The sequence below is a fragment of the Vidua macroura genome, chromosome 3, assembly GCF_024509145.1.
Source record: "Vidua macroura isolate BioBank_ID:100142 chromosome 3, ASM2450914v1, whole genome shotgun sequence".
Lineage (NCBI taxonomy): Eukaryota > Metazoa > Chordata > Aves > Passeriformes > Viduidae > Vidua > Vidua macroura.
Window position 1 is genome coordinate 50,824,846 of NC_071573.1, and position 27,694 is coordinate 50,852,539.

At 39.2% G+C, this 27,694-nt stretch overlaps 1 protein-coding gene across 14 annotated transcripts; it reads right to left on the bottom strand.

The window, feature by feature from the left end:
• Positions 1-20: 20 nt before the first annotated feature.
• BCLAF1 (BCL2 associated transcription factor 1) lies at positions 21-25,791 on the bottom strand. 14 transcript variants are annotated; one of them, XM_053972281.1, is made up of 14 exons: positions 25,266-25,355; positions 18,892-18,959; positions 16,823-16,946; positions 15,725-15,973; positions 15,068-15,625; positions 12,963-13,634; positions 12,683-12,852; positions 9,899-10,004; positions 8,919-9,003; positions 8,072-8,247; positions 6,752-6,932; positions 2,362-2,508; positions 541-750; positions 21-394 (listed from the first exon to the last, which is right to left on the bottom strand). In XM_053972281.1, the coding sequence occupies exons 3-14, from the start codon at positions 16,924-16,926 to the stop codon at positions 389-391; spliced, it is 2,664 nt and encodes an 887-aa protein (XP_053828256.1). In that variant the 5' UTR covers positions 16,927-16,946; positions 18,892-18,959; positions 25,266-25,355; the 3' UTR covers positions 21-388. The 14 variants fall into 14 exon arrangements, 12 of the variants coding, with proteins under 12 accessions (XP_053828256.1, XP_053828254.1, XP_053828248.1 ...); XM_053972279.1 differs by adding an exon at positions 19,984-20,122 and having other exon boundaries at positions 15,068-15,973; positions 16,823-16,940; positions 25,266-25,323; XM_053972273.1 differs by adding an exon at positions 19,984-20,122 and having other exon boundaries at positions 15,068-15,973; positions 25,266-25,323.
• Positions 25,792-27,694: the final 1,903 nt, after the last annotated feature.

Below are 27,694 nucleotides of genomic sequence, written 5' to 3' on the forward strand. Positions count from 1 at the left end.
TAAAAAATGCTGCTCCAAGATTTCAGGTGTGCAGAGCTGTAAGTTTACTTCAGAATAAAACACAGACATAGGGGAGAATCAAAACTTTTAGAGTTGTACTTGACCATATATTTGGACAAAGCAGAATTACACTGCATATAACAAACAGTAAAATTTCTTAAAAGTTGTTACAAATATTTTACTTTCTACCTGTACGATCATTAACATAGTTTACTATATCATGATTTTTTTCTAAAGGCTTAAAACGAAAACAATCTCTCTAAACTACTTTCCAACAGTAAAATTTAAGTAAAATGCTTACATTCATTTGACAACAAAAAAAAAACATATTAAAAATGTTGTGTGGGTGGTGCAAGAGCTGCTCTTTCAGCTACAACTTTCTTCCGGGTTATTCCTGTGGAAAGAAAGAAAACAGTCTTGTTGTAAACTGTTAATAATCAAACTCCAAAACCTTTAAAGTGATTCCTACATGCAGCCAATTACTTGGCATAGTGCAAGATGAACTATCTTGTCTAATCTGAAATTCACTGAACGATTTACCTTTTCCTCTTTGCGTCTGTCCTTTTCTTCATTATTCTCAATTGTTTCTTCCTCATCTTCCACAATCCCATCCCCTTGATATTTGTCATGTGTCCACTTCGGACTGCTACCTGACTTTTTGAAGTTAAAACGCCCTCTGCCACGCTGGAAAGCACCACGGCCTCTTCCTCTTTTGGCCCAATAATCCACACCATCGTCTCTGTCATCATGCTACAATAACACCAGAAAAAGAGTAAGGTTAGACACCCCTTAAATGTACCCCATAATGTTAGTACGCTATAGCAAATGTATAAAACAAAGTAACTGTTAAAAAGTTCTCTTCTGATTCTTATTATTCTAAAAAGGCATAATGCTGTAACTCAAAACACAACACAATTGTTTGAAGAGCCCTTATTCACTGTGGGTCCACTTAAATGTTAATAACAAATCACTTATCTGTAACTTAGACTCAGTCATAATTAAGAATTACTAGTTTTGAGGGGAAAAAATTGTTACTTTAAAAGAAGCTCCAGGAAAGTGCTAGATTACTTTAGCACAAAGGGAATTCTTTATACTTCATAAGAAGAGGTAACTGAAGGCAGTTTTCAGAAAATCTGCCCCAGACTTTCTTCCAGATTTCAGAAAATCTGACCTTAAGGGCAACTTAAGTTCAAACTGTTTAAGTCTAATGTTACCAAACAATAGTTGAGTTTCTCTGGTTAATGAGCCTAAAGTTTGCTGTTTAGCTACCAAATACAGCCTTATGTAGTTTGGTATGTTCTCACAATCATTTCACACACTGCATGAAATCTGCAAACCATTATTTAATATAAAAAAAGTTTCTGTTTAGAATGGTGAGGTACACTTGCTTCAACATATGGTTTTTTTAACTTGTGATTTGGAAAGAAGTCTGAACTATTAAACACGCATCACACCCATATAATGCAGTTCAATTACACAGAAGTAGTTGAAGGGCAGCTTATTTAATTTAAAATATTTTTAGAAATTCAAGTTTAATAGCTAAAATTGATTGTTCTAATATCATTAATAGATTATCACATCTCTGTTTACAGATCAGAAAAGTTTAGATATATCTAGGAAGCCGGAACTCCTTAATGAAATATCTGAATTGTGGCTGCATTATTTCTTAGCTACCTGTTAACATATCTGTGACAAGCTATAATGCTACAGGAGAAGGTCTGATCTTCATTACTTATAATTTTTCAATGATGAAACAATATCCTTCAAAGTTTCCATTGTTACAGAAATAACTGGAGCAGAGGCCACACATCCCATGTACTGCACTACTTAAGAGTGGTTACATCAAGGGTCCTCCTTTCATAATCCAGATGGGAAAAGGCATCAAAACTGTGGTGATTTTCTTATGACTATCACAGTACTCAGAGGAAAGAACTGCTCATAACAGAGTATGCCTATGAAAATCCACAAATACTGTAAGCTTTTCCTGATCTTTCACTTCTGTAGACTTCCAAACCAATCTAAGACAAATCTCAAATGTTATACAGATGTAAATCCAGGAAAACACAGCACAAAGCCTTTCTGGTCTAAAGTTGGGTTTTAATAAATTTTGTCTGAACCTGCCTTCTTGCCCACTCCCTGAAGAAAATTTTGGAGATAAATTCTGTGTCAGGCCTGTTACTGCCAGCCTGCTGCAGAAAGATGAAAAATAAGCAGAACCAACCACTACAGCCACCCTGATACTCTCACAGTTACTCTCGACCCTGTCCATACATGCATGCTACTTCGACGCTTGTAGAAAGGTAAAAAAAAAAAAAAAAAAAAAGAAAAGCATGCATAAGACATCGAGTTCTCCACACCCACCAAGAAGTATTTCTTGCTTTTTGGGGTATATTCAGGATCCCATTCCTCCTCCTTCGGTCTCTTCTGAAAAGTAGTATTTGAGTTGCTGGGACCAGTATTTGTTCCAGCAAAGACTCCTCTGGCTCTTCCTCTGCCCCTAATTCGAAACTGATTAACCAAGACGTCATTTAATCCATTTACATAACACCACAAAGTAGACTTCAAGTTCTCTAATACTTTTCATGCTTAATTACAGTATCTGCAAGTGGAAAAACCATTTTCAAATTTACATACTACCTTAAGTAATACATTCAAGCATTCATTTTGAAATAATTATTCTATTAAACTTAATTGAAACACATTGGAGTTCTTGGCATAAGATCACCCACAACCACTGAAAAGAAATTTGACTGCTAGTAAACCAGTGTGTTGGAACAAAAGGTCACAAGAAGCTTCTGAAGCTGTTCACAGATAAAAACCAGGAGGAAAGCTAGACTGAAACAAGGACAAAACTGTCAGGGGGAAAAGAGAGGTTATTTATGGAGTCAATTGTATCATTTATGAAAAGGTGATTCTGGAATACATACTAACAGTGCAGTTTTCACAGGAGTATATCCACCAATTCAAGCATTTTTAACTGAGATTCAAGAATGTACCTTAGGCCAAATTACATTTCAAGTGAGTAAATTCTTTCCTCAGAAAAAAGTAAAATAGTATGTACTGTGCAGAGCAGCAATGCTTAAAGTTAAAAGGAGTGTTTTTAAATATTCTTTATAATGAATTACTGGGGTTTTAAAATGGCTAGTGTCCTGGGTTGGCTATATGATGCTTGTATCCCCAGCTGTCTGTTCTGTTTATGTTGGATAATAAGTTTTGCACCTTTAAGACTTGTTCCAAGAGCGAAGGGGAGAGAGAAGAAGTGTGAAGTTTGTTTCCAGAAACTGCACTCACTCCTCCACATTCCTGCTCCTGGACTGTGTTGTCTGCGATGGACAGACAGCAGGACAGAACTCTCCTTTGCTTTTAGTTAGTTTTAGCTAGCTGAGGCAAAGAAGTTCCCTGGACTGTGGTTTTTTTTTTCCTTTTCTTTGGACCTGTTTAAACCGGCTCTGGGACTGAACACCAGAAGAGCACCAGCAGCTCGCACCTGTGGCTGCAGCACATCCAGAGACAGAGGAACTGATAAGAGATTGAGTGAGCCGAGCTGCAACCCAGGGAGAGGACTTTTTTGAGCTTGTCATCTCTTTTGGAGCAGCAAGAAGTTTTATTGTTTAATACTGTTCAGGTTTTATTGTTTAATAAACAGTTTTTTCCACTTTTCTCCAAGGAGGTATTTTCCCTCCCCTGAACCACTTGGGGGAGGGACCAATTGAATTTGCTTTCTAGAGGAACCCCTTGGGGGGCTCTCTCCCAATTTTTTGCCCTGACCCAGGACAGCTAGAAAGTCTCACACCAAAAACCACCCTTAACTCAGAATACACTAAGTAGTAATGTATACAGTTATCTCAGCATGTAAATACTTAGCTTGTAGAAACATTAAATGAGTTTATATCCTTCATCAAAGGGAAGAAGGTTAGTTTGGGAAGATAAGACTGCAAAAACTGCAGCTACTACAGAACATAATTTCCAAAAGTAATCTACTTAAAAACACAGAACTGTATCTTCAGAGTAATAGTACGAAAACAGTACTGGAAGCTAATTTATTCGTTAAAAATAAGCATGCTTCATAAACATAGATCAAAAATATATATAATTAATGAACTATTATGCATAGTTAGTTCCACTAAGCTCTGAAACTTCTAATGCAGAATTTATGCTGGACAGATTTAAAATTACTCTGAAATCAAATGGACTGTAAAACAATCTGTAGAAGGCTCATAAGAACTATCCAGTACTATGGAGGAAAAAAAAAACAAACAAAAAATTGCTTGGAGAGTCATTTGGAAAGCGATAGATTAACTGTACAAAGGAGGAAATAAGACATGCTTTCTTTATTTCCAACAGCTTTACAAAATTAGGGCACAACAAACAGTAACCTGGGGGAAAGGGCAGGCGGGCAGACAGAATTACAACAGGATTAAAAAAGAGAAAAAAAAAAAAAAGGTATCAGCATTTCCTGGTATTCAGTCCTGTGATCAGATTCCGTTTAAGAAAAACATCTACAGTTTTCCTCACCATTTTATTAATGTTTCCCCCTACCAAATCACCTTTCAGGTAAAGAACTACAGGACATAAAATCTACTATGGTGTTATCTTTATGGGCTTGTTTATTAGGAAGACTACCACAAAAAAGACAAGTGTATATTTTCTATATAGAACTCACTTTAAACAGAGCTGCTACACAGAATTCTTTCAGATATAGATACGAATGACATTGCCACTGAAAAAAATTTAATTATCCTTATTTCTGTGTCCATATTTGAAAACTGTTCATGATGCTTATGTATGGGAAGCCTAGAATCCAACAGAATTGTGTACCAGCCAAAGTTAGTGAAAAATCATTGCTGAATTAACATTAGCTTGCTGGATAGGGATGATGTTACATTCTCCAAGGCTTCCTGTTAGGAGAAAGATTCAAAACCAAAGCATTTTATTTACTCCAAAAGCAAAGGAGTATTCACTGGAATGGAGCCACTAACAGCCTGTATTTACAAACACATTCCTACACTACCTGGTCTGTGTTTTTTGATACCATCCAAGATGTATCCCTAAAGAGATCTGAGTCAGCAGTTGGCCTATTTAGATTCACCTGCTCAGACACTTTGTTCTAAAAGCCTGTGTGTGACCATGTATGTTGTTAGGGATCATTAACCTGTTATCACTGCATAGACCAAATTGGCAGTCACTAGCAATTAAATTAGTAGGAATCTATTAATTTTCCAGTTCCCATCTACCTCAATTGCATGTAAAGTAGCACCTCTCTCAAAATACATACAATCTGGTTTTATAAAGCAGGAAGGCTTCAACCAATTACAAGTTTTCTCCCACTAAATCTCCTTGAGAGGAGATAGAGTTTTAAGCTCTCTTTTGTTTAACTTGTGTTTTGATTGTGCCATTATTTTATATAGCTAGAAATTGTGCTGACAGCCATATTTGATGCCTAAATACCATCCAGGGATTTATAGCTAGAAATTGTGCTGACAGCCATATTTGATGCCATAAATACCATCCAGGGATTTATATACTTATGCCACATAGTTCTATAGCATAATTATATAAAAAATAAGAAGAAAGGAGGAAATGATGCGCTTCTAGTGTTAGAAATTTAGAACTCTGAATTTTCCTCTAGGTAGCTACAGTTTTTTAGATGGAGGATTCAAGCCTCAAGTGTTGGCACATGCAACATGCATTTCAGACACCCTTATGTGTAGTACAAAACTTATTTTTTGCAGGACTAAACACTTATACTAAACACTGCACTTTAGCATTATTTGGTCTTAATTACAGGCTACATTAAGGAATTATTGTTGAAGTATGAAATTACTCCTACTTACTATGTAGAACAGTTTTTCCCATCCTACATGGAACTTGAACTTTTTTGCGTGTTTAGCTGTGGTTTGGAGGTCTATTTTGCTGTGTTGTTTGGGGGTGGGTGTGTGGTGTCTATTTGTGGGTTGTTTTGGGGTTTTTTTTTTTGGTTTGGGCTGTATGGTGCTTTTAAGTGCTCCCTATCTTTTTCAAGGCCTTCTTTATCAATTCCTAGTTTTCCAAATGCATCTACGTTTCCCAATTATACATCAATAATTACATTAACATGGAATCTGAAAGTTTAAGATTTTTCTGAAGGCTATAGTGGTCAATATGCCACTTTCCAAATCACAATGTTTAAATACATTCCAGAGGTAGATCAATGAACTTTCATGCTCAATGGCTAGTCCAAGCCAAAGAAGCACAAAAATAACAAGTATACCATCTCCTCAATACAGCTGTTTCAAGGCTGACATTTATTTTTAATTATGTGCCATTCTCTATTTAAAAAGTTGCAGACATTACACACAAAGGAGTGCAAAAGCAAACCAAACATGAGAGGGAAAAACAGAAGCTGCAGGGAACTAAGATGTATCAGGACCCAAGACTTAAAATTTACGTAACAGTGAATTTTCAGATCCTGCTAGGAAATAGCATTATTACAGAAGAGCAAGGAATAATCAAGAATTTTTTTTCCCCAGACCCTTATGCTAGGATCTCTAATGTCATGCTAATGCATATTTACAGATCATTGAACTGCTACTGAAGAGTGCTGGGAAAAAAAAAAAAAAAAGAGACTCAATATTTCAAGTTTGGTATATCACATAAAGACCTCAAGTCTAGCCTAACATGAAGCACTATAACACTCCCTCATTTACTTTGTTACACTGTTGCCATTGGACAAGTGTTCATAATCTGGGGGAAGAATAGGAGAAAAACTTACAAAGGTGCCTCTTGGCCTGTTGACTCCTGCAAAACCAGAGTATTCTTTCTGTTCATGGTGGGTTTTGAACTCTTCATCTCTTTCTTTCTTGCAATCCTTTTCTTCTCGAGAACTGGATGAAGAAGAAGATGGGGAGGAAGATGGGGAGGACCGAGCACGGTCTTGGTCTCTTTTTTGTTTACTGAAAAATAAAAAAATATACTATGTGCTATTTTAAACATACTAGATAGTCTGTAACATGCTATACTAAACCAGGTCTCTATATTTTATGAAAAACTAACCCCCTTCTGGTTATAAAGTCACACGTTACATATTTGAGATATTAAGGCGAAGTATATTTCCACTTTCCAGCCTCCTCTGACAGATTTAAGTGCACTAAATGCATATTATTGCTGGTGAGTTGGAAAGCAGCAGTCTGCAAACTGTAAGATACAACTTTTCTAGATTTTGATGCCATGAAGAGATGCTGTTACTTTTAAGATCTGCCTTTCTTCTGAGGCAGGAAAACAGAAGTTAAAGGGAAAAGCCCCTCAAGGTACAGTTTTAGAGTAACTTGACACAGTTCAGTTTGCACACTGTTAAGAGGTATGGTATGGGCTTCCCTACATGGATGGCTGTAGGGAAATTAGCCAGTGGAAGAAAATGTGGATACCAAAGTCAAAGTAAATGGGAAACAGGAAGTGTAAGTAAAAATTCACTTTATACAGTACAAAGCAGGGAAAAAAATCCTACAGCAAAACTTTTAGTAACCCCACAGTGGTATTAACTTGACCCAATTTACAAGATTTTAGCATTCTATTCAAAGAAAGGTCATACCTGAAGTAACTCTTACCACTTCTACACAGTATCCACTGAGATATGCTAACTTTTTTTTCTTAAAACAGCCCACTGGCTTTAGACAAAAATTTAGAAATTCCCCTTCTCACCCATGTTAAAACCTAAGTATCAGTAAAATTCTCATACTCTGGGTGTTATGAGTTGAAAAAGTGCGGAATCAAGCATAACGAACCAAAGTTCTTACACAAACTGTTTATAGAAATGTACTGCATTGAAGTCCAACCTCCTGATGTAGCCTGGATAATAGGACAGATTAATTTGTCATTTTTTTTTTCAGTGTTAGCTTGCTATTCCAAAGTTTTTGTCCTCATCCACCATAAGCCGTGTAAAAGACAGATAATACATATTTGCTGTAAAACAAATAATTTTAATTGTTTAAAATTAAATGATCCATTATACATTGAAAATTGAAAGCAATTAAGCTTACAATTACAAAAGGCTAATTTGAAGCTAAAATCCTCTATAGGGACTTCAAATATTTACCTGTCATCTTTGTAAGATTTGTAATCCTTGTAATCTTTTGGCGTTTTCTCTTGCTTTCTTGACCCACTGGATTCCCTGGAACCCTTTGAGTCTCCTCGCTCTTTACTTCGTTCTTTTCTACGTCGGTCAATGTCATGCCGAAGATCAGCAGAATCACACCTTAATTTTTTATCTCCCTGAAACAAATATATATTTTGCAACACAATATTGAAATAAAACATCAAGAGAATCTCAGTGAAAAGGCAAGCTGTGCATCAATTAAAATGTAAGAAGATAGAATTTACCTATTTTTCAACAAATTTCAGCACACAAATTGACTTTGCCCTTTACATGCAATGGCTACATCTAAAAAAAGAACAGTTTTCAGTTTTAAACAAGCATTCCCATCAAGCCAATTGGTGTCCAGTTTTTGATGATACAGACCACAACGATACATGGTTTGAAGAGATAATTAAGTATTCATTTCTTCTGGTGAATTGTTTTTAAACAGAGCACAACAACCTTTGTAGTTCAACCACACTGCTCACTGATGATCTTGGTACTTCCCTCTGCCCCAAACCTATTCTTTGTCCTTGGGCAGCTTACTGGTCAAAAAACATGCAAGAAGAAAGGAGGCATGGCAAAACACTTGACCTTATGTACCATGTTATTAATATATCAAAATCACACTACATAAACCAGCTTCTTGGTAACATGTTTAACTCACAGGAAAAAAAATTCTAAATAAAAGTACTCTAAGTACAATAAATATAATTTTGTATTTTTATCCAGAAAACCAGAGATGAAGTTGATATTTAAAATGAGACTAAGTTTAGAAGCAGAGATAGGACATTTACTTAGAACCTACTTTTTGACTTTCTTCCTTAAAGACTCTCTCTTCACCTGTTAAACGGGTATGCTTCCTCAGGGTACTTGGAGAGATGTCAATCCTCCTAAATGTAAAATAAAAGCAGTGTCTTGCCATACATGTACATGACTGTTAACAGCCTCAGACATTTCATTTCAACAGAAAACTGCCAAACCAGGCATTTTTGCAATAGAATAAACTTCTTGTATTATTAAACCTCACCATCAGAATACAGAAGGAGACTGAAAATGAAAACCCATAGTTCTGTTCTGTGTGAAGAATGCTAAAAACACAAATACAGAAAACAGGCAGACTGATGTTTCATATTAAGTATAGCTTGGAAGACAGAAAAAATGTTTACTGATTTATTTCAAAAGGACCACTATACGTAGGCAGTTGAAAGCCCACCCCCTCCAAGAAACCAGCAGCACTATGATAGTTTGCTGTAAAGTCAAAAATTCTTAACAAGGAAATTGTGAAGTTAGATACTGTATCCTCACATGCAACACAAATATAGTACACTGCATCATAAAACTAAAGCACATGATCAGACACTACATCTGCATGCCTACCTTCTTACCTTTTAGATTCTCAGATTTTTCACAAAATTGCTGTAAATTAACACACACAAAAACTAAAGTAGTATGAGATGGAACATTTCACACTGAAGAAGAAAGATGCATGTACAGGGCTTCTTTTCATCTTCAAGACATATGCCCCTCACTATTTGAGCACTGCATGTGAGAAAAGTAAATATATCCCAAATGAGATACAGAGGTAGAGAATACATCTGTCACAAAACCACAGATGAAGCCAGACCTGACTCAGATGAGTTCTCTTTTACAGAAGGGTTTTTCTTTTATTTTGCAGTTATATAAATTACCTCATCCAGATTAGAAAAAGTATTTTGGGTTCTCAAAATAAATATTAGAAGACATTATTTGAAACACAAAGTATCTGCATATACAGCTAACATATACCTATGTATTTCTGGGCTCTTTTGTCGGGTGCAGTGTTCTTCAGTTGCTTTTTGATACGCAGTGAATCTCTCATTTAGGGTCATTCCAGCTGACTTGAAGTATTGCTCTGTTGGTTACAATAGAAAAAACGCTGTTTCATTAGTTTCTCAACTGACACGTATTTTACTCCTGACAGAAAGGCAAGTAGCAGGCAAAACCCACAGTACTTTCAATAAATTTATCAGGACAAGCAAATGTGGCGTTTTCCCTATTTTTACACACACTGTAACCCAAACAAAATAACAGCGCATAGCATCACTGCAAGTCTACTATGCCATGACTGTATCACATCTAATTCAAGCATCATTTACTGACTGGACTTGCTCATTTTCAGTGCCATTTTCCTCTAATAATAAAGAGCAATTTCTTAAACTATTATTTTATACTTTGCCCACAAGAAAATGTGAAACTACTTTTGAGTCCTGAATATTTGCAGCAAGTACACTTTACCATTCATCTCATCTCTAACTTACAGTAAGAATTAGTGAAAACATTTAAGTCATGTACGCTTCTATAGCTACATGAATGACCTAGTAACTCTTTTCTTAAAGGCATACAATTTCTTGATTGGGTGATGATAAACGATACAATTAACACACCTATGCATAAATAAATTCATTAAAGCATCTGGCATCTTGGCAAACTTGACAAATTCTCTGACAAATTTTCTCCTTCCTTCAGAGACAGTTAAATTAGCCACAGCAAAACTCAGTTTTTAAACCAGCTCAACAAATGTGTTTAAATGTAATATAGAAATACATAAAAGTCATGAGCTATGAAATGTTACATATGAAGCAAGCTATCTGCTTAACAGGTCAACATACATCTGTATCAACTTACCGCCCAGCATCCAGCATTTGTCTCATAACCAACCATTAAAACTTGAAACGGCCACTACAAGGGTAGTGCCTCAATCATAATTCCATCAAACACAGGAATTTGAGCTAGTAATTCTGTTTTTATGCCATTTTTGCCAGGAAGACAGAAGGTTCAACTTTGCCTGTTTGGCATCTGTATCTTTCAACAGCTATTTTACTTTTGTAACATGGATTTTGCCATTTCAAAACACATTCCAGGACCTAGTTACAATGAAAAAGAAAACATCACTGGGCATTTTCAGCTCTACATTAATAAAGAGCTGTTCAGACTGGTCGCATCACACCAATAATGAACATAACTTCAGTTTGTCAAAAAAGTTAAAATTCTGATCACAGACCACAGTAAATCTGAAACTTAAAAGAGATGTTCTGCTTTCAAAAACAACCATAACAGTACATATTCTAGTAACCTGACCAGACAGGCTGTCAAATTTATAAGACATTCAACGTAAAAAAATTTACAGAAAAAGTCTATTCTGTGATCAACATGTGAGAGTTCTGCAAGTATTATTTTCACCTACACCTACATATGCACCATATAAGCAAAAATTTACAGAAGCTCTCACTGGATTGAGTCTTATTTCTTTACACATCAATAAATAGATACATTCACAACAAATCATTATACACTAAACAGGTATCCCAATATTTTTTTTAAATAATATATTATTGTAGTCCATTATCGTTGATTATTACTTTGTAAGTAATTCAATATGAAGGAAATAACTTGGCTTTAGTAATCTGAATTATGTCAACAAAATCAAGATTTTAAACTGAACTCAGCAGATATTTCTAGCACACAAATCTCAGCAATTTTAGAAGCTAATGCATCTTAAAAGCAATGCTTACAGACAGGCTCACTGAAACTGGTACCTAATTAAGCATTTCCACTTCTCCCTTTACTGTGGTGATACGGCAAATTACTTTCACCAGCTTTATATTATCTCAGTTACATTTAACGCAACAGCAAGACAACAGTCCAGTGAAATAAAGCAAATGCTATAGAAAAAAAGCATTTAAAGAACGCTCCAGATATCCCCAGGGGATTTTAGGAATTATCTATTTTCCCATAAAAAAAACTTCAGAGGATATGACCTAAGTGAAACATATCTACTTTGATATGCTTCCATATCAAAGTATCAAAGGTTTGGATTTCAGTCATTTTGGGGAAGGACTTTTGTTATGCTTGGTTTGTTGAGGGTTCTTCTTGGTGTTTATAGAAAAGAGCCACTACTGTTATATCAGAAAATAATTAGTGTATAACTAATTTAATGGAGGCTTATTTAACCACCGCCAAGTTTCCGTAAGTGAAATTCCTGAAAATATTGTCGTATAGGAATAAAACACACTAAAATAATGAACTTTACTACCATTTAGAATAATTTTTTTCTTAAATCTTACTGAGAAAAAAAAAACAAAAAACTTCTAATAAGAATCTGGAAATTACCTCTAAGGTGCTCCAAAAGGAATGCCATTGTTATTTACAGTCCAAAGACATCTATCAACCCACACCACAACATTTAATATAAAGTTTTATGGTAAACTCATTAAAATAAAATTAGAAAAACTGAACAGTGTATGTTTAAACTACACTGTAGTAATTCAAACTTTCTATGCTACCTAGGATCAAAAACTTATCCAGAAACGCAGAATACCTGCTATTATACTCTACACTGCTTGTGGGTTTTTTGTCCTAGTTTCTGTGGCTATTATTTTTCTAGTTATTCTCATGTATACCTCAACAGGAAGAAAGTCTGGCTAAATCACAACATTAGAAGAGGCCTGAAATCATCCTGTACTAGAAACAGCAAATAGGCTTAAATGAACTTGTCAGACACGTATCCAGTACAATCAACTAAACACATACCTTTGACATGGTGAACCAAGGAGACAATATGCTGAATAAATGACTCTGATGTGCTTTTGCTGGCCTGTGGCAACTTAATGTGGTCAAAGATGGATCGGAACTCTTGCTCCTTCTTGACGGAATGGACAAGTGTGCTAGCAAGCAGCCTGTCTTTAGTCAAGGAAGCAGGTCTAAAATGCATCAACAACAAAGAGACACACAAAAGAAACCACTAGTTTAAATAAATATGAACAACACTGCAGGCAGGTGGAGAACCACACTGTAAAGTGGAATAATTTACCTATTGGAATCATCAAGCGGTACTGGTGCCATTTTGAGTTTAACTTCAGGACGATGGGAGTCACTGGCTATCATTTTGATCCTAAGTGGGCTCTCCTCTCTGAAGGTGGATTTTTCTCTCGCATCCAGATTCTTGTGTAGAGGAGGACTGTAATCAAAGAGTTCTTTGAGCTTTTCAGACTTTACCTGCTCAGGTGACTGAGTTTCTTTCTTCATCATTAGTCTCTCAGAACTCTTGTCTTCTTCCTTGTGCTTATCTTTTGTTGCACTAGGCCTTTCCACTACATAGCCAGTCTCTTTAAGCTTAAAACTTTTCTCATCTCTAAATCCATCGCTCTCTCTATTGCCCTTGATTGATATTTTAGATTTGTATTTGGTTCCTTCCTCCTCAGCATTCCGGTGAGATGCAGTAGGAAAATTTTTACCCTGATCTGCCAGGACAGATTTTCTGAACTGTCTGTAATCCTCTGTCTCCTCTGTGTCCTCCCCTTCAGAGTCATTAAACTTCTCCTTCCCAGTCTCTTTATCAACGAAAAAATCTAAAGTTTCCTGTTCCTCCCATTCCCTTTCTCCCTCTGTCCTCCCTTTTTCTGATCCTCTCTCCTTCTGGGCCTCCTTCTCCCTGGTATTACCCCTATCAAGCAGGTATACTCTAGACTCTTCATCTGTGTACCTGTGGATAGCAAAGAAGAGACTGGTAACTCTGGATTGCATTAATTCCAGTTCACTTGCATTCCCCTTTTGTGTCAATTCCACACTAAGAAGAAGATGAAAATACATTTCTTTGAGCAATTAACTTTAGCATGCAATGCTTGGCACACCTTTAGCACTGTATCCATTGTAATTTATGCACTAATGGAGGCATCTGAAGAATATAATGCCTTTCTGCAGAATGCCTAGGAATTTACTTGCTTGTTTTCTTAATCAGTACCCAGTTTCACATTCTCTCTCATTACACTAGTAATTTTTTCCATCAAATTCAAATGGTTTGAAAACTCAGGCCACAATTCATGTTTGCACTTCTTTTACAGAGAGTTGAAGTAGTAGCAGTAAAAAAGTGAATTCTTTTCAAGATCCTGCATATTACTAAGATAATTCCACAATCTAGCACAGGCTTAGTGCATTCACTACATTGTATTCAAGTAGGGAACCATTAGAAGGCAGCTCTCCTAAACACAGAGACACACCAATTAATGATTTCAGCCACTGCCTTATCTGTATGCTATGTTCACACAGATTCTAATATGTTCACCAACTCTAACACATCTAATGCAAGAGAAGTTGTATTTTTGATCTCCTAAGCATTAATTTTTTACATAAAAAGCACTGACTAGACAAATTAATTTTAAAGCCTACAATCAAGCCTATATAACATGGTTGTAACTTCTCTCTTTTTGTAAGAAATCCACTGAAACACCAGTCACATTCAAAACTAACAGCCTAATGCCAGTAAGACTTTAACAACTTTCAAAAATTACTACTATGACAAACTTTTTAAGAACAAATTGAACAATTTTACATTCATTGGAATATATACACTGAACTTCCTTCACATCAACAGCATTATATTACTAGAATACCAACACCTAGCCTCTTTGATAAGTAATGCAATTTAAGACAAAGTTTTCATATTGCACCACGCAATTAGCCAACTGATGCTGTTTATGTCAACTTAAAGAAATTATTGCACACATTGACATTTTCAGACTTCCAGAATACTTGCATTTCAAAGAACATGAAGCATTAAAATTCTGAAATACCTGAACAGAGGTATCAACACTATCAAGCCAGCAAGTCTGATGCACTATTCCAATTAAGATTTTTATTAATAGTAAAAATTGAGTACAAGATAATAAACCATAGAGGAAAAGCACAAACCAAGGATATCCTCCTCAAGGATACGTGTCCCTATCTCTACTACCCAACATTCACGGCTTTGAAGCACCCTAGCAGGAAAAGGCATATGTGTATCTTTCAAGCTTAATTCCAACCAGACTAGTATTACTAGCATTCCATAATGTATTTTCCAAGGTTATGGTGATAATCTTGATGAAACTTTAACAATATTTTTAAGAGGCAACGGTAGGTTTATAACTTGGTTCCTACCTTTTCATAAACTTTCCACCTTTTGCAGTTTCCTGTTCACCACCCTCAGGATAAAATGACCGCACTCGAGCTTCCTCACGGGGGGCACTCTGTGATGGGATTGTCTTTGCAGGGCTTCTCCTTGAAGGGATATGATGCAATGGGCTATTCTGAGAAGGACTATAGCGGCTAGAACCATTTCCAAGAGAACCAGAGCCAGATCTCTCAGGACTATGCTGAATGGAATGGGAATGCTGAGGTGTGTCCTTTGCTGAGTGGGCTGTGCTAAGCAGAGGGGCATCAGAGCAAGATGAACTCTGACTAGGTGGGGTGGCAATAGAAGGACTATGGGGTGACCTTGGACTGTTATCATACGCTGAAAGGCCAGGCCAAATGTCGCCAGAAGCTGCTGATGATTTGTTAAAATCGTCAAGAGACTCTGATGGGTCATGTTCAAATGTATCTTTCTGTTCATCTTGTGACTTATTTTTCAAAGGACTGTCTTGCAAAGGAGCCCCTTCAGTCTTCTTTGCCTGCTTTTCCAGAGATGCGCGTCTTTTGGAAGAGACAGGTGATTTGCTGTATGGGGATGAAGAACGAGATGAAGAGGACCTTGGGGACCTGGAAGATCTGTAAGATCGACGAGACCTGCTCCGGGACCTCTGGGAAGACACCGACCTTCGTTTTGGACTTCTGGAACGGGAGCGGCCACGCCTAGGGCTTCTGGAGTGTCTTCGGTTCCAGACAGGCCTATAACCTCCACGATGGTATCTACCACCTCCTCCTTGATAATACCCTCTACCTCTTCCTCTGTAACCATAGGGACGTCTCATTCCTCTATTATTTCTGTAATCTCTGCGATAATCTCTAGAATAAACACGATCTCTGCTTCGAGATCGGGAATACGTCCTTGACCGAGACCTGGAACTAAAATTAAAAAGTAACATTAACATTTTACAACCAGAAAATTTGAGAAAAAAAAAAAAAAAGAAAAAAAAGTGCCTTGATGGAAAATGCTAGATTTCTCAAAATGCAGTCAGAAGGTAAAGGATGCAGACTCCCAGTCTTTAAGCAACTTCTACAACCTCTATTTACTAATTATTTCTGAAATAAATTAATTATAATAAATAGGTCTATACTGCTAAGGACTGTGAAACTTGGCATCATGTGATTAAGACACTACCAGCCTCATTGGCCTCCCCAGACATTTCATTAGAGATCATCACCACTCTGGAACACAGCATTCAGTTTCTCAGCCACCACGGTTCACAGCCTGGAACAGGGAGTGACATGACCCCCCAACATAATATGGCAGCCTGTGCATGGCAGCAGCTGAGGCAGTGAACATTCAATTGACCTACTTCTCATGGGAAATGGTAGTAAGTAAGATGAGGAAAACACTGGGTCAACTGAGAAGACAACATACAGCAAACCTTATCTACTGAAGCCTTAAGTTACTTCAGATATGAAAAGTTTAATGAGAAATAACAAATCACAGGGAAAGAGACTAGACAAAGAAAATATCAAGTAAAGTGGAAGGGAAGAATCAAATGGGACAGAAATGATGAAGAACCATTACCATTCTGAAGTTATCTTGATATACAGGAAAAGGGGGAGAAAAAAATTAAACAGAAATTACACTCAAAGCATAGTTTACCTACTGCCTAAAATGAAACAGGATTCCAGGCTCACTTCTGCCATAGCATCACACAAGTGAAAAACATTTTACAACAAGAAACAATATACCAAATCATCTTTCCACACAGTAAGATTTACCTGTATCTCTTTTTTCTTGAATGTGATCTGGATCTTGACCTAGAGCTGGACTGAGATCTGGACTTCGATCTTGACGAATGTGATCTAGAATTAGATCGACCCATTTTTGCCAGTAGATCTACTCCTTCCCAAAAGGAAAAGCAATGAGAGGAGGGAAAAAAATAGAAGCAACCATTTAACATCCATGTAAAGGATAGAAATTAACAAAATTTGCATCTACTAAAATGACACTATTAGAAAGAAGTACAGCATTTGCTAAACAAAAGAGCTTTGGAGACAATGTAAGTACATTTATTAGTAAATTAAAAATTTAACCACATTTTAGAGAATTTAACATTGCTGCAGTGCACACAATTTCTCTGAAAACATGAAATGTAACAGTAAAAGTTTTTTTTCCAGATTCAACTGCACACAGATCCTGTAGGAGAAAGGAAGAAGCAGAAAATTAAACATTTCTGCACATTAAGGCAAGAATAACGTAACTCCAGACATCTTAACAAAATTCGAGCAATTGTGTGGTTTATAGTTCTCTTGCATTTCCAATGCACTGTTCCTTCTCCAGGAGTTCACAGTCCTCTACAATGCACCATTCACATGAGCAAAGAAAAAGCCCTAAAATATTTGGTCCAGCAGCTGTTAATTTGACCCACAGGCATTATTTCTCTTAACTATATGTACTGAAGCTCATCACTCTGATCCAAATTTCCACTGCTCAAGATGCCCATCCTGCATCTTTTTAGATTAACTTAGCTTTCTAACCTACATGTAAAATGCACAGCCAACTTAAAGATTTTAACAACTAGTTAAACAATATGGCTTGCAACAGGATTCAACACACTTCAGCAGAAATTAATCTATGAAAACTACAACTGATTATAAATCAATGACAACTAAAAGTAATTCATAATAAACTATCATTTCTTCTTATGCACAGTCATAATAGATATTTAGAATTAGTGCTAACCATAAAAAATACACACCTTTTCCTTTTATTTTCGGATCAGTGGCTAAAAATCCCCAATTTAATTAATAAAAACTTTGACCCATTACCATTTTCTTTTGAAATTGCCCAGCTTTAAAAAAAAAACACAAAAAAAAAGTGTCACATTAGACAACCTGAATAAAAGCTATGAACAAGTAACTAGACATTTTCAGGCCTTTGAATGCTCAATTATCATTGTTTAATAATAATTAAAACAGAAACAATCAAACATTTACTGCTTGTATTGCAAACAGGCTTTAAAGCCTAAAATTACTGTATCAAAAATACTAGCTCAACACAACAAGCACTTTCTCTCTTATATATTCTTTCTCATTACCTGGGTGGTATTTCAATTATGTAAAGACAAAAACAAAATTAGAATTTAATTTAAAGTTACCAAAATTACAGAGACTTTAGACACATTTAAGAGAACCAAAAAGAGAAAACCAGATGAACTTTTCTCCTATCAACTGGTTCCTCCTGGCCCCACATGACTTTCCCGATGAGAGTTCGCATGGTATAAGAGGTCTAACTTCGTCTGAAACCAGCCCAGCAAAAACTGAACTTAAACCAGACTTCCATGTAACTCAGAAAAAACTATTTACCTTGGCAAAGAAGAGTGTGTTGAATGCTCTTTTTTATTGGCTCCTTCCACTAAAAAGCAAATTTGCAGAACCTATACTCTGAAGATATTTTCTAATTCATTGAGTTCAATTAAACTTACAGAAAATGGCTTGTAATCTCTTAGGATCAATACTCACAGGCAACATAAGCAACTCACAAACATAAACTGTTTAAGACATGCCAATTTTCCAAGAGTGACAGAAAACAAAACCTGGTGGGGTTTTTTTTTCTGTTACAAGTAATTATCAAACCAAACATCAGAGGCACAATGCTTATAATAAAACTCAATCTCAGCTTTAAATTATTTGCATTCTATGTATGAAGTACAGTTGATCTTTACAAGACAGTTTTATATACTGTAGCTTCTGACTGCAAGCATAAAATTTAGGAAAGCAAAAGAAGATTTCATTTTCAATAGCTGAGTTCAATCAGAACATTTAAAAAGGACTTAAGCTAAACTTACCTCAAAGTGTTAGTTGGTGTCAATGAAGAAATTATTTCAAAACTCTGTGCTTTCAGCAATACTGATTCCTACAGAACAAAAAGTGAGACTGTCAAAGGCACGGACATTTGCTAAAAGGAAGCACCTTTTTGGTTAAATGGGTTTAAACATTAATCTCATGAAAAGACAATACATAAGAAATAGCAAATTTACTCTTGGACTTGGTGATGATGCACACTAAGACCAGAGCAGCTCAAGAGCCAGACACTGTCAAGTGGCAAATCCCTTTCCATACATGACCACTCCTTCCTCAGCCCTGGTAACAGGGCTGTGTAACACATTACCCTCACCTTCACAGCAGCCTTCAGGTCCTCAGTGACCAGATATTGATATCTAGAAACCACTTTCATTTAACTAGGTTATCCAAGTGGCTTCATGAAGGACCAAACTGAACTGGATTAGGGAGCAAATAACAGTATGCAGCCAGAAAGAGGGAGGCAAAAAGGACAGTGGCAAACTGTTAGACCAGTTGGAGCTCTAGCACACAGCTCTGCACTTCACTAGCGCTATCATACTGAAAAAAAAAAAAAAAAATGGGGATGAGAACTCAGGCCAATGGTGAAAGCATTATCTTCAGGTTTCTCTTGCAATATTTACAGAAGCATTACTCTACTGTAACTTCTTCTTTAAAATGCATACATATATAATTTCACCTAAAGAGCAAACGTCTTCAAGAACTAGCTCTTTTACAGATACGCAGAAATGAAGCATAACCATAACAAAATCAGTCTCAAATGTATGAATTATTCACTGGCCTCAGTTTTAATTACCTCCAAGCCTTAAGACTATGTACATTTGTAGTCCGACTCAACATTAATCACATTTTTCAATTCCACTCAAGCAACAAAACAGGGATTTTATCCTAGTTCTCTACAGACAGGCTGGATCTTCAGAAATTCTGCAGCTCAACAATCCAATTCATTAAATCCAAAGGCATAAGACATTGACTGCTCCTAAAGAACACTTCCACACTTGTTCATAGGTGTTTTCTTCATCTAAAAGAAGAAATGTAGCATTTGTGTTCATAAACACTGCTTTCAAAAGTCCACTTACCATTCACTAGTAGTGACCAAGATATTTCCAATTTCTACAAAATATATGCTTTATTAAGATTAAGTTTTTACTTCTCATCATCAGCAAGCATGAGTCTCTGAAGGAGCACAGTAGTGTATCGGACCATTTCAGATTTTGTCTAGACAAAAGGCGAGATGGTATTAGCCAGTAAAGGGTAACGAAGGCATTCAGAAGTCTAGTACAAAAAAAAGCAATACAAACTTCAAGTTCAGGCTGAGATTTTAAATGAATACTTATTTAATCTATATTTCTGACTTAAACTGGTGTTAGCTGAAATCCCAAATCCTAATTTAGACTTTAGATCCTGGGGATATGGAACAAGATAGTCGCTTCACTTTTAAAACCTCTAAGTAGAAGACAGGATCTTAAATTACCACAACTCAAACTCTGGTAGTTCTGCAGTCTTAGAGATCTTTTCTAGCAACTGGCAAAAGTGAAAAATAGCCACACTTCTCTGTTTTTAAACAACACATTAGCTATACCACATCCAACCCTGGCAGCTAAAACATATCTGCTACCCTTCTCCCATTTAAGCTTTCTAAGAAGAGTGTGGCTATAATGTTTAAAAAAAAAAAAAAAAGAACTTTAATAAAAAAACCTTACTACTGAATAAAAAACATGTAACTATTTGCAGCTTTTATTTCCATTTAATTGTAATAGGTAAAACCTTGACACACAAGACCCACTTATCCAAACAATACTGATAGTTAGGAACAGAAGTGAAAAGACTACATAGCTGAGGTGGTTTTGGTCCGTGTAAATATTCTCACAATATGCAAGAATCTAAAATTTTATTAACCTTTATTAAAGTTAATTTAGAAAAGAACTGTGGTAGTACCAGGAGTGTGAGCTGTCTGTGACAGTCAGCTCCTACATGCTGCATACCTTCACAGAAAAAGTACCCATCCTCAGAGCACCACAGCTACAACATCCTGGTTCACAGCAGCAAATGAAATCACCCACAGCCTCTTCCTGCTCATGGCCAGGCTGGAGTGGCTACACCACGTCAAGTAAGGGCACAGTGAAGGGTAATGAAAAAGAGGTCCTAAGCATCATTTGTTGCTCTCCAAGAAGAGACCCACACTCGGCCAAATGCGTGCATCAACAATGTGAAAAGGTGTCACTATCACCCAGCATTTTTAAGAGAGGACCACAACTGCTGGTAACATGGCCTGTGCCTGAAACACCAGTGCTCTAGTCCACACACTTCTTTTTCCCTCACCTTCCACCCTAAATAATTGAAAGGAGATGCCTGGCTCTCAACCATTTCACCACCATGTTAAAAAAATATCTGGATTTTACAAAAGAAGGTGCTGCAGCTCCACAGAATAAGGTGGCTCTACTAGTTTAAAGAAACAGTTCTGTCTCTCCTATCCTGTGTTTCCTCACATTCCTGATGATGTCTCCTATACCAGTCTAAGTATTTCTGCACCCACATACTGGATCAGTTTCAATACAACTTTTTTTTCTTTTAATATGGTTCATTACACAGCCCACAGACACTTGGGCCAACACAGAGAAATTGAAACAGCAGCCAGGCAGGACTGCTTCTTTTGGCAGCACCACAAACTTAAAGCTTCCCTGAAACCAGCTTGGCACAGCCTCGAGAAGCAACAAACTTGGTGGCATTTAAGATTTTTAACAATACTTGCAAGCAGCTTTAAAAAAAAAAAAAAAAAAAAAAAACCACAACAAAAAAAACTACAAACAAAAAAAAACCTCACTAAAATAAACACACACATATAAAGTCAAAATAACCAAAACCAAACACACCCAAACAACCAAGACTTAACATTGAAACCACTACTTTTCTGAAAATTGGCTAGTCCACCATCTGTCAGTTATTGAATCACATCCAGGTAAGTTTCTTAATGAAAAAAAACAACAGCATCTTTGGGTGTCTTCAACTAATTGGCCTGCAAGTACAACCATTAAGCAAAAACAAGATATACAACACAATTGGGCTTATCCCATCACAAGCAACACAATAAGAAGGATATAAGTGACACTGTCAGCATTTGCTATGTTTAATAAAAAATAAAAAAGATGAGGAAAATGGTAACCAATTCCTTTTATATAGTATTTTTAGGAGTCTTCAGTACAACACTGATGTTGGGGTTTTGTCAGAGTACACAGACTGTAGATACAACACATCTCTTAAGCCATTTAAGAAGTTATACATCACATATAAGTTTAAGACATTTTAGGACAGTTATGCCCACTCACACTAGCAAAACACTGCTTTCTCTTAGATTCATTAGTTTAGCTACCCTTCCTTTATAGCTATTTAGTAGTCAGTATTTCTCTTGCTTAAACATTACTTGAGAGCTGTCAGGTAGATTTAAATAAAAATCTTATTTAAGTAATTCACAAGCTGTTGCCAAAATGTGTTTTCATTCAGAGATTCAAGCTTCAAAAGACGGGACGATTATACAACCATGACAACACAAAAGGGGATAGGATAGTCTTCATAAAATTTCACAGAATTTGTAATAGTTTCTCATAATACACCCACAGAAATAAAGAAAGTCTTAATGAGACATCACTGTAAGTCATCTACTCAGTGCTTGCACATCTGCTGTGCTTTCTTATCCACTCTCTACCTCCCCCCCTCCTTTTTTTTTTAATGTCCACAACTCTAGCAGTGGCACATCACACATAAGAATAGAACGCATTTTATAGTCACTTAAACCCATCCTACTTAGATCACAGGTGACTTAGATTCCTTCAAATACTAAAATTCCCTGGCAAATTTGCCCAAACTATCTTGTTATATACAAACAAGAGGTGGGAAGCACTACTTCATCCATTTCATATGCTGGACATATAATGGAAACAGTAAAACATACAAAGGCCTTTCACCCCCCCCAACTCATTAATTTCTATACAGAAAATAACACAAAATATTTGTAAATTAAGTCAAAGACCAGCACCCTAGTAACAGTAAAATCACCTCTGCAAATCCATCATATGACTGTTAGTTGTCTTTTATGTAATACTAATGGCAAACAAAACCATGTTTCTCCTCTAACTAAAAAAACAAAGAAACCAAAGTGACTGAGAAATGCATCCATACACAAAAAGGAATTAGCATGCTTTTGGACACATACTGTTTTGGACAGCCTCTGTTATTTTTGTGTGTGTGTTTTACACACTGTGTTTTCATACGCCCTTACACCATGGTTTCCCCAGTCTCTGCTATGAACTACACGAATTGCTGCTGCAGAAAAGGCAGTCTTCCCACACTCATTTGTTCCAAGACTGACACCCTCAGAGGTGCTTGGTGGGCTGCAGCAGTGATCCATAAGAAAACTACTCTGGACAAAAGCTGCCTTTTCAGGCACATCACCTCCCAGATCCCATTTACCACAAAGCTGCACGAGGCCAGTGCCAGCACAATGAACAAGCAAGCAAGGCGCTTTTTCGGAACACCTTTGGGAGAAACTCTCACACAGACAAACAGAGCATGTTCTTCAGTAGCTTTCTTCACTTACCTCCGCTACCTGTAAACAAACTGCAAATGTTCTCCGGCATTCCACAAACCCCTACAGCACTACCTCTCCTTGACAACCAGCCTGAATATAATCCACTCAAATATCTGCACTCTAGCTCCAAACAGCTCCCTGCTGATTTTTTTCTAGATTCCTACGACCACTTTCAAGTTTTCTGCATTCTCAATGCGAACAGGCTCTTCTTCATGGCATGTGCTCCTACCTCCTGCCCCCAGGATTCTGCCAGCCACAGCCCTCATCTGAGAAGTTGCTCCACACAGGTTGCACGCTAAAGCCCCGCTCAGGAGAGAGGCACTCGAGCTCCAAGCACCGATATATGTAACACACTGAACCTCGTCTGGCCATTCAGCACAGCCTATCACTCAACATCAAAAGCGACAAGTCTTACTTTCCCTGACACAAAACAGATGCATGCCTGGAGCACACCTCAGTGCCAAAAGCCATTACCTCGTCCTCATTTTCCCCACTTTTGTCCAAAACAACATGATTATCAGAGAGGAGGACGAGGAGGAGGGAGGAGAAAAGCAGCTAGACAGCATTTTCCTGCAACTCCACGCTGTTTAACTAATCCCTCCTACACCAAGAACAACTATTCTAAGTGATATTTTTATACATTTGCATTGCTTAAGCAGTGACTACTCGCAGAGTCAAGAGCACCTTTGTTTTGCATACCCTCACATCTTTTTGAAAGACCTTTCACGTCTTTTTTCTGTAGTAAAATTTAACTGTTCCTCTGAGGACAAAACTTTCATCTCCGAGATAAACAGCTGATGGGTTGTACTGACTTCGTAAAGGATCAACTTGACACACAAAAGAAGAACTTGATTTTCATAGAATTAAAGGCGAAAAGCAGGTTTACAAAGCAAAGGGGAAATAACGGGAATGATCCTGCAATGGTTGCATAGTACAGTATAATCAAGACTGGCAACACAATAGCCCCTTTCAATGAGGGGCATAAAACACACTGCGGTCCCTCACGGGCTTTTGCGGGCATCTGCAATCAGGGCAGGAAAGGCGCAGGGAGGCGTGGGGTACCTCAGGCACAAGCGCCTGAACCACAGCCATGCCCGAAGGCAAGTTCCTCCAGCGACCGTAAAGGCTGATCCAATACCGGGAACCATCCTTTCTCTCGGGCACCGTTTTCCCCGTCAGTGTCACACCCACAATGATAACGGGGAAATTTAACATTCCCGTAACCAGCGTTACACAGCCACATCTCCCGGGGCCTTCCAGCCTCCCCCAAGGAGGCCCAAAGCCAAAGGCCGCGCACCCGGGGCGCAAGCTCAACGGGGCCGGCCAGCCGCCCATTCCCCACATACCCCTACACCCCCATCCCGCCAGGCTTCCAGGACCTCCAAGGCAGCTCCCCTGCCGCCTCCCACCGCCGCTTCCCCTTCTACCTTCGCTTCCCGGGGCGCAGGGAGGAACGGCACCGACTCGGTCCGGCTCCCACGGGAAGCGGTGGCCCGCGTCAGGGCGGTGACGGCGACCGCCTGTTCCTGTCCCTTTCCGTCGGCTGGCGCGGGATAATCGGGATAATGGCTGCGGACCGCCGAGGTCACGCGGCGCGGGAAGGCGGGACGGCGCGGCGCGCGAGCACCGCGCGCTGGGGGGGGAGGGGGGGGAGCGGGGGGGGCGGGGCAGGGCCGGGCTGCTCCCCCTCAGGCTCCCCCGCCATCTTCCCCTCAACCAGGGGCCACCGCCCCGCCAAACCTCCACGCAGCCCCTTTATCTCCGCCCTTCTCTCACCTGGCGGGCGGGACTCCCGGCGGCCCCGTTTCTTTATGGCAACCGGGCAGCCATTTTCCGTCTCGCCGGAGGAAGAGACGTGAAGCCCGCGGGGAAAAGCAAAATCCACCGGGGGGGCGGGAGTGGGGGTGCGGGGGGCTGCTGCTGCTGCCGCCGCCGCCGCCGAAGCGTCACTTCCGCTCTGGGCGAGGAAGCGCCAGCCCCGCGCTCAATGCCCGAGCGCCATCTTGCTTTCGGGTACCCGTCCGCAAGCAAGATGGCGGCTGGCGGCCGCCCGCCCCCCGCCTGGCTGTGTCCCTGCCCCACGCCCGGAGCTCCATGTCCCTCCCGCCGCGGGCCCCAGCTCCCCCCGCGCCGCCGCGGCTAAAAGCTGTCGCCTTGTATCCTCTCGTTCCCCGAAGGGCGGCGAGAGCGCAGGGTCTCCCCGGCCGTTGCCTGGTTACCTGTGGGGCGGGGTGCGCATCTGTGCACAGGAGCCGCTCGGAAGGGGCTGTGTGCGGGGCGCGGCGCAGCGCGGGCAGCGGCTCGGCATCCAGCGGCAGTGGCAGCCGGTGCTCCGCGCACCGGCAGGGAGATGGCGGTGCCGCGGCGCTTTACTGCAGCACCTTTTGCAGTAGGCGGGCGGCCGTAGCTTGGTTGCGATACAGCAGCGCCACGTTCGGGGAAAGCGCGCCCGGGAGGCTTCTGTACCGCCACAAAGGTGCGACCGAGGGCTGCGAGTGAGCAGCCTTTGACTGATGTACGAAGCGGTGTGTGTACGCTGGCCAAGTGCTACAGTTCACAGACTCACAGAGAATTCTGAGTTGGAAGGGACCCATTTCGAGTCTAATTCTTAGCCGTGTACAAGGACAGCCCCAAGAATCACACAATTTACTTGAGAGCGTTGATGAGCAATTCACACTTCCTGAGTCTTACACAACCAATTTATTTTTTAGAAGGCTATTGTCTATTATTTCTTGAGGCAAGAAACATAAAACAACCCGCTACAAAAAAAAAAAAAAAAAAAAAAAAAAAAAAAAAAAAAAAAAAAAAAAAAAAATTAGGAAGGGACATGCATATGTCATTTTAACATGAGTTTTGTGAATTCTGGGGACAATGACTGGGAGGCAGCCTAAAGCAACTGATGGAAGAAAAAGGCATGGAAGATGAGAAACAGACATAATCCCCAAATTCTGGTTTGCTATTCCATGTGTAGGCAAAGTGATGCACTGGTTAGGTCTATTTATTGTGGCTATTAAGTTTTTTGAAATGTAGCCTTCTATGGAGGCAGCAACCAGTGTGTAGTTAGAACTGAAATAAAAACTGTGGTTAACTGATGAACAGTCTGGTCTAGAGAGGAACAAATCCCTCTCTCCTTTTAAGGTTTTTCCTTTCTGCAGGGGTAGGGGTAACGGATGTGTACCTCAAGTGCAGCACACATGCTACAGCTTTTGCTGTAACCAACAATAAGGCACTTATAATGAAGAGGCTCTTTGAGCTGTTATGAGGAACCTGTGAGAGAAGGCAATTTGCCAGGGCCTATAAGGTTTTCAGAACTGTCCTGAGATTTGACTGCATGTAATACACCTATTTTTTAATGGTTCTACAAATTGCTCATGCAGGGACACCTTCCACTAGACTAGGTTGCTCAAAACCCCATCCAAGCTGGCCTTGAGCAGTTCCACAGCTGGTGCATCCACAGCTTCTCTGGGTAACCTGTGCCAGTGCCTTACCACTCCTGCAGTAAGAATTTCTTCGTAATATCTAAACTAAATCTATCCTCTTTAAGTTTAAAGCCATTGCCTCTTGTCCTGTCCCTATATGCCCCTGTAGAAAGTCACTCTCTGGCCCTCTTGTAGCCCCCTACCCATAGGTACAGGCAGGCTGCTGTACGATCTCAGAGCTCCCTCATCTCTGGAGTGAACTACCCCAGCTCTCCCAGCCTGCCTTCACAGAAGAGGTGCTCCAGCCCTCTGGTCCTCTGGACTTGCTTGAGCAGGTCCATGTCCTTGTTGTGTTGGGGCCCCAGAGTTGGACACAGCACTGCAGGTGGGGTCTCAGAGAGCAGAGGGGCAAAATTGCCTGTCTCATCCTACTTCCACGCTGCTTGGGATGCAGCTTAGAACACAACTGGCTTTGTGTGCTGTGAGCGCTCATTGCTGGCTCATGTCTAACCTCTCATCCATCAGCACCCCCAAGTTCTTCTCCTCAGGGCTGCTCTCAATCCATTCTCTGCCATCCTGTGCTCATGCTTGGGATTGTCGTGATCTAGGAGTAGAACCTTGCACTCAGCCCTGTTGAACCTCATAAGGTTCATACAGGCCCACCTCAGGCCTGTCCTGGTCCCTCTGGATGGCATCCCTTCCTTCCGGTGTGCTGACCACACCTCTCAATTTGGTGTTGTTGGAAAACTTGCTGAGGGTGTGCTCAATCCCACTGGCACCAGCAAA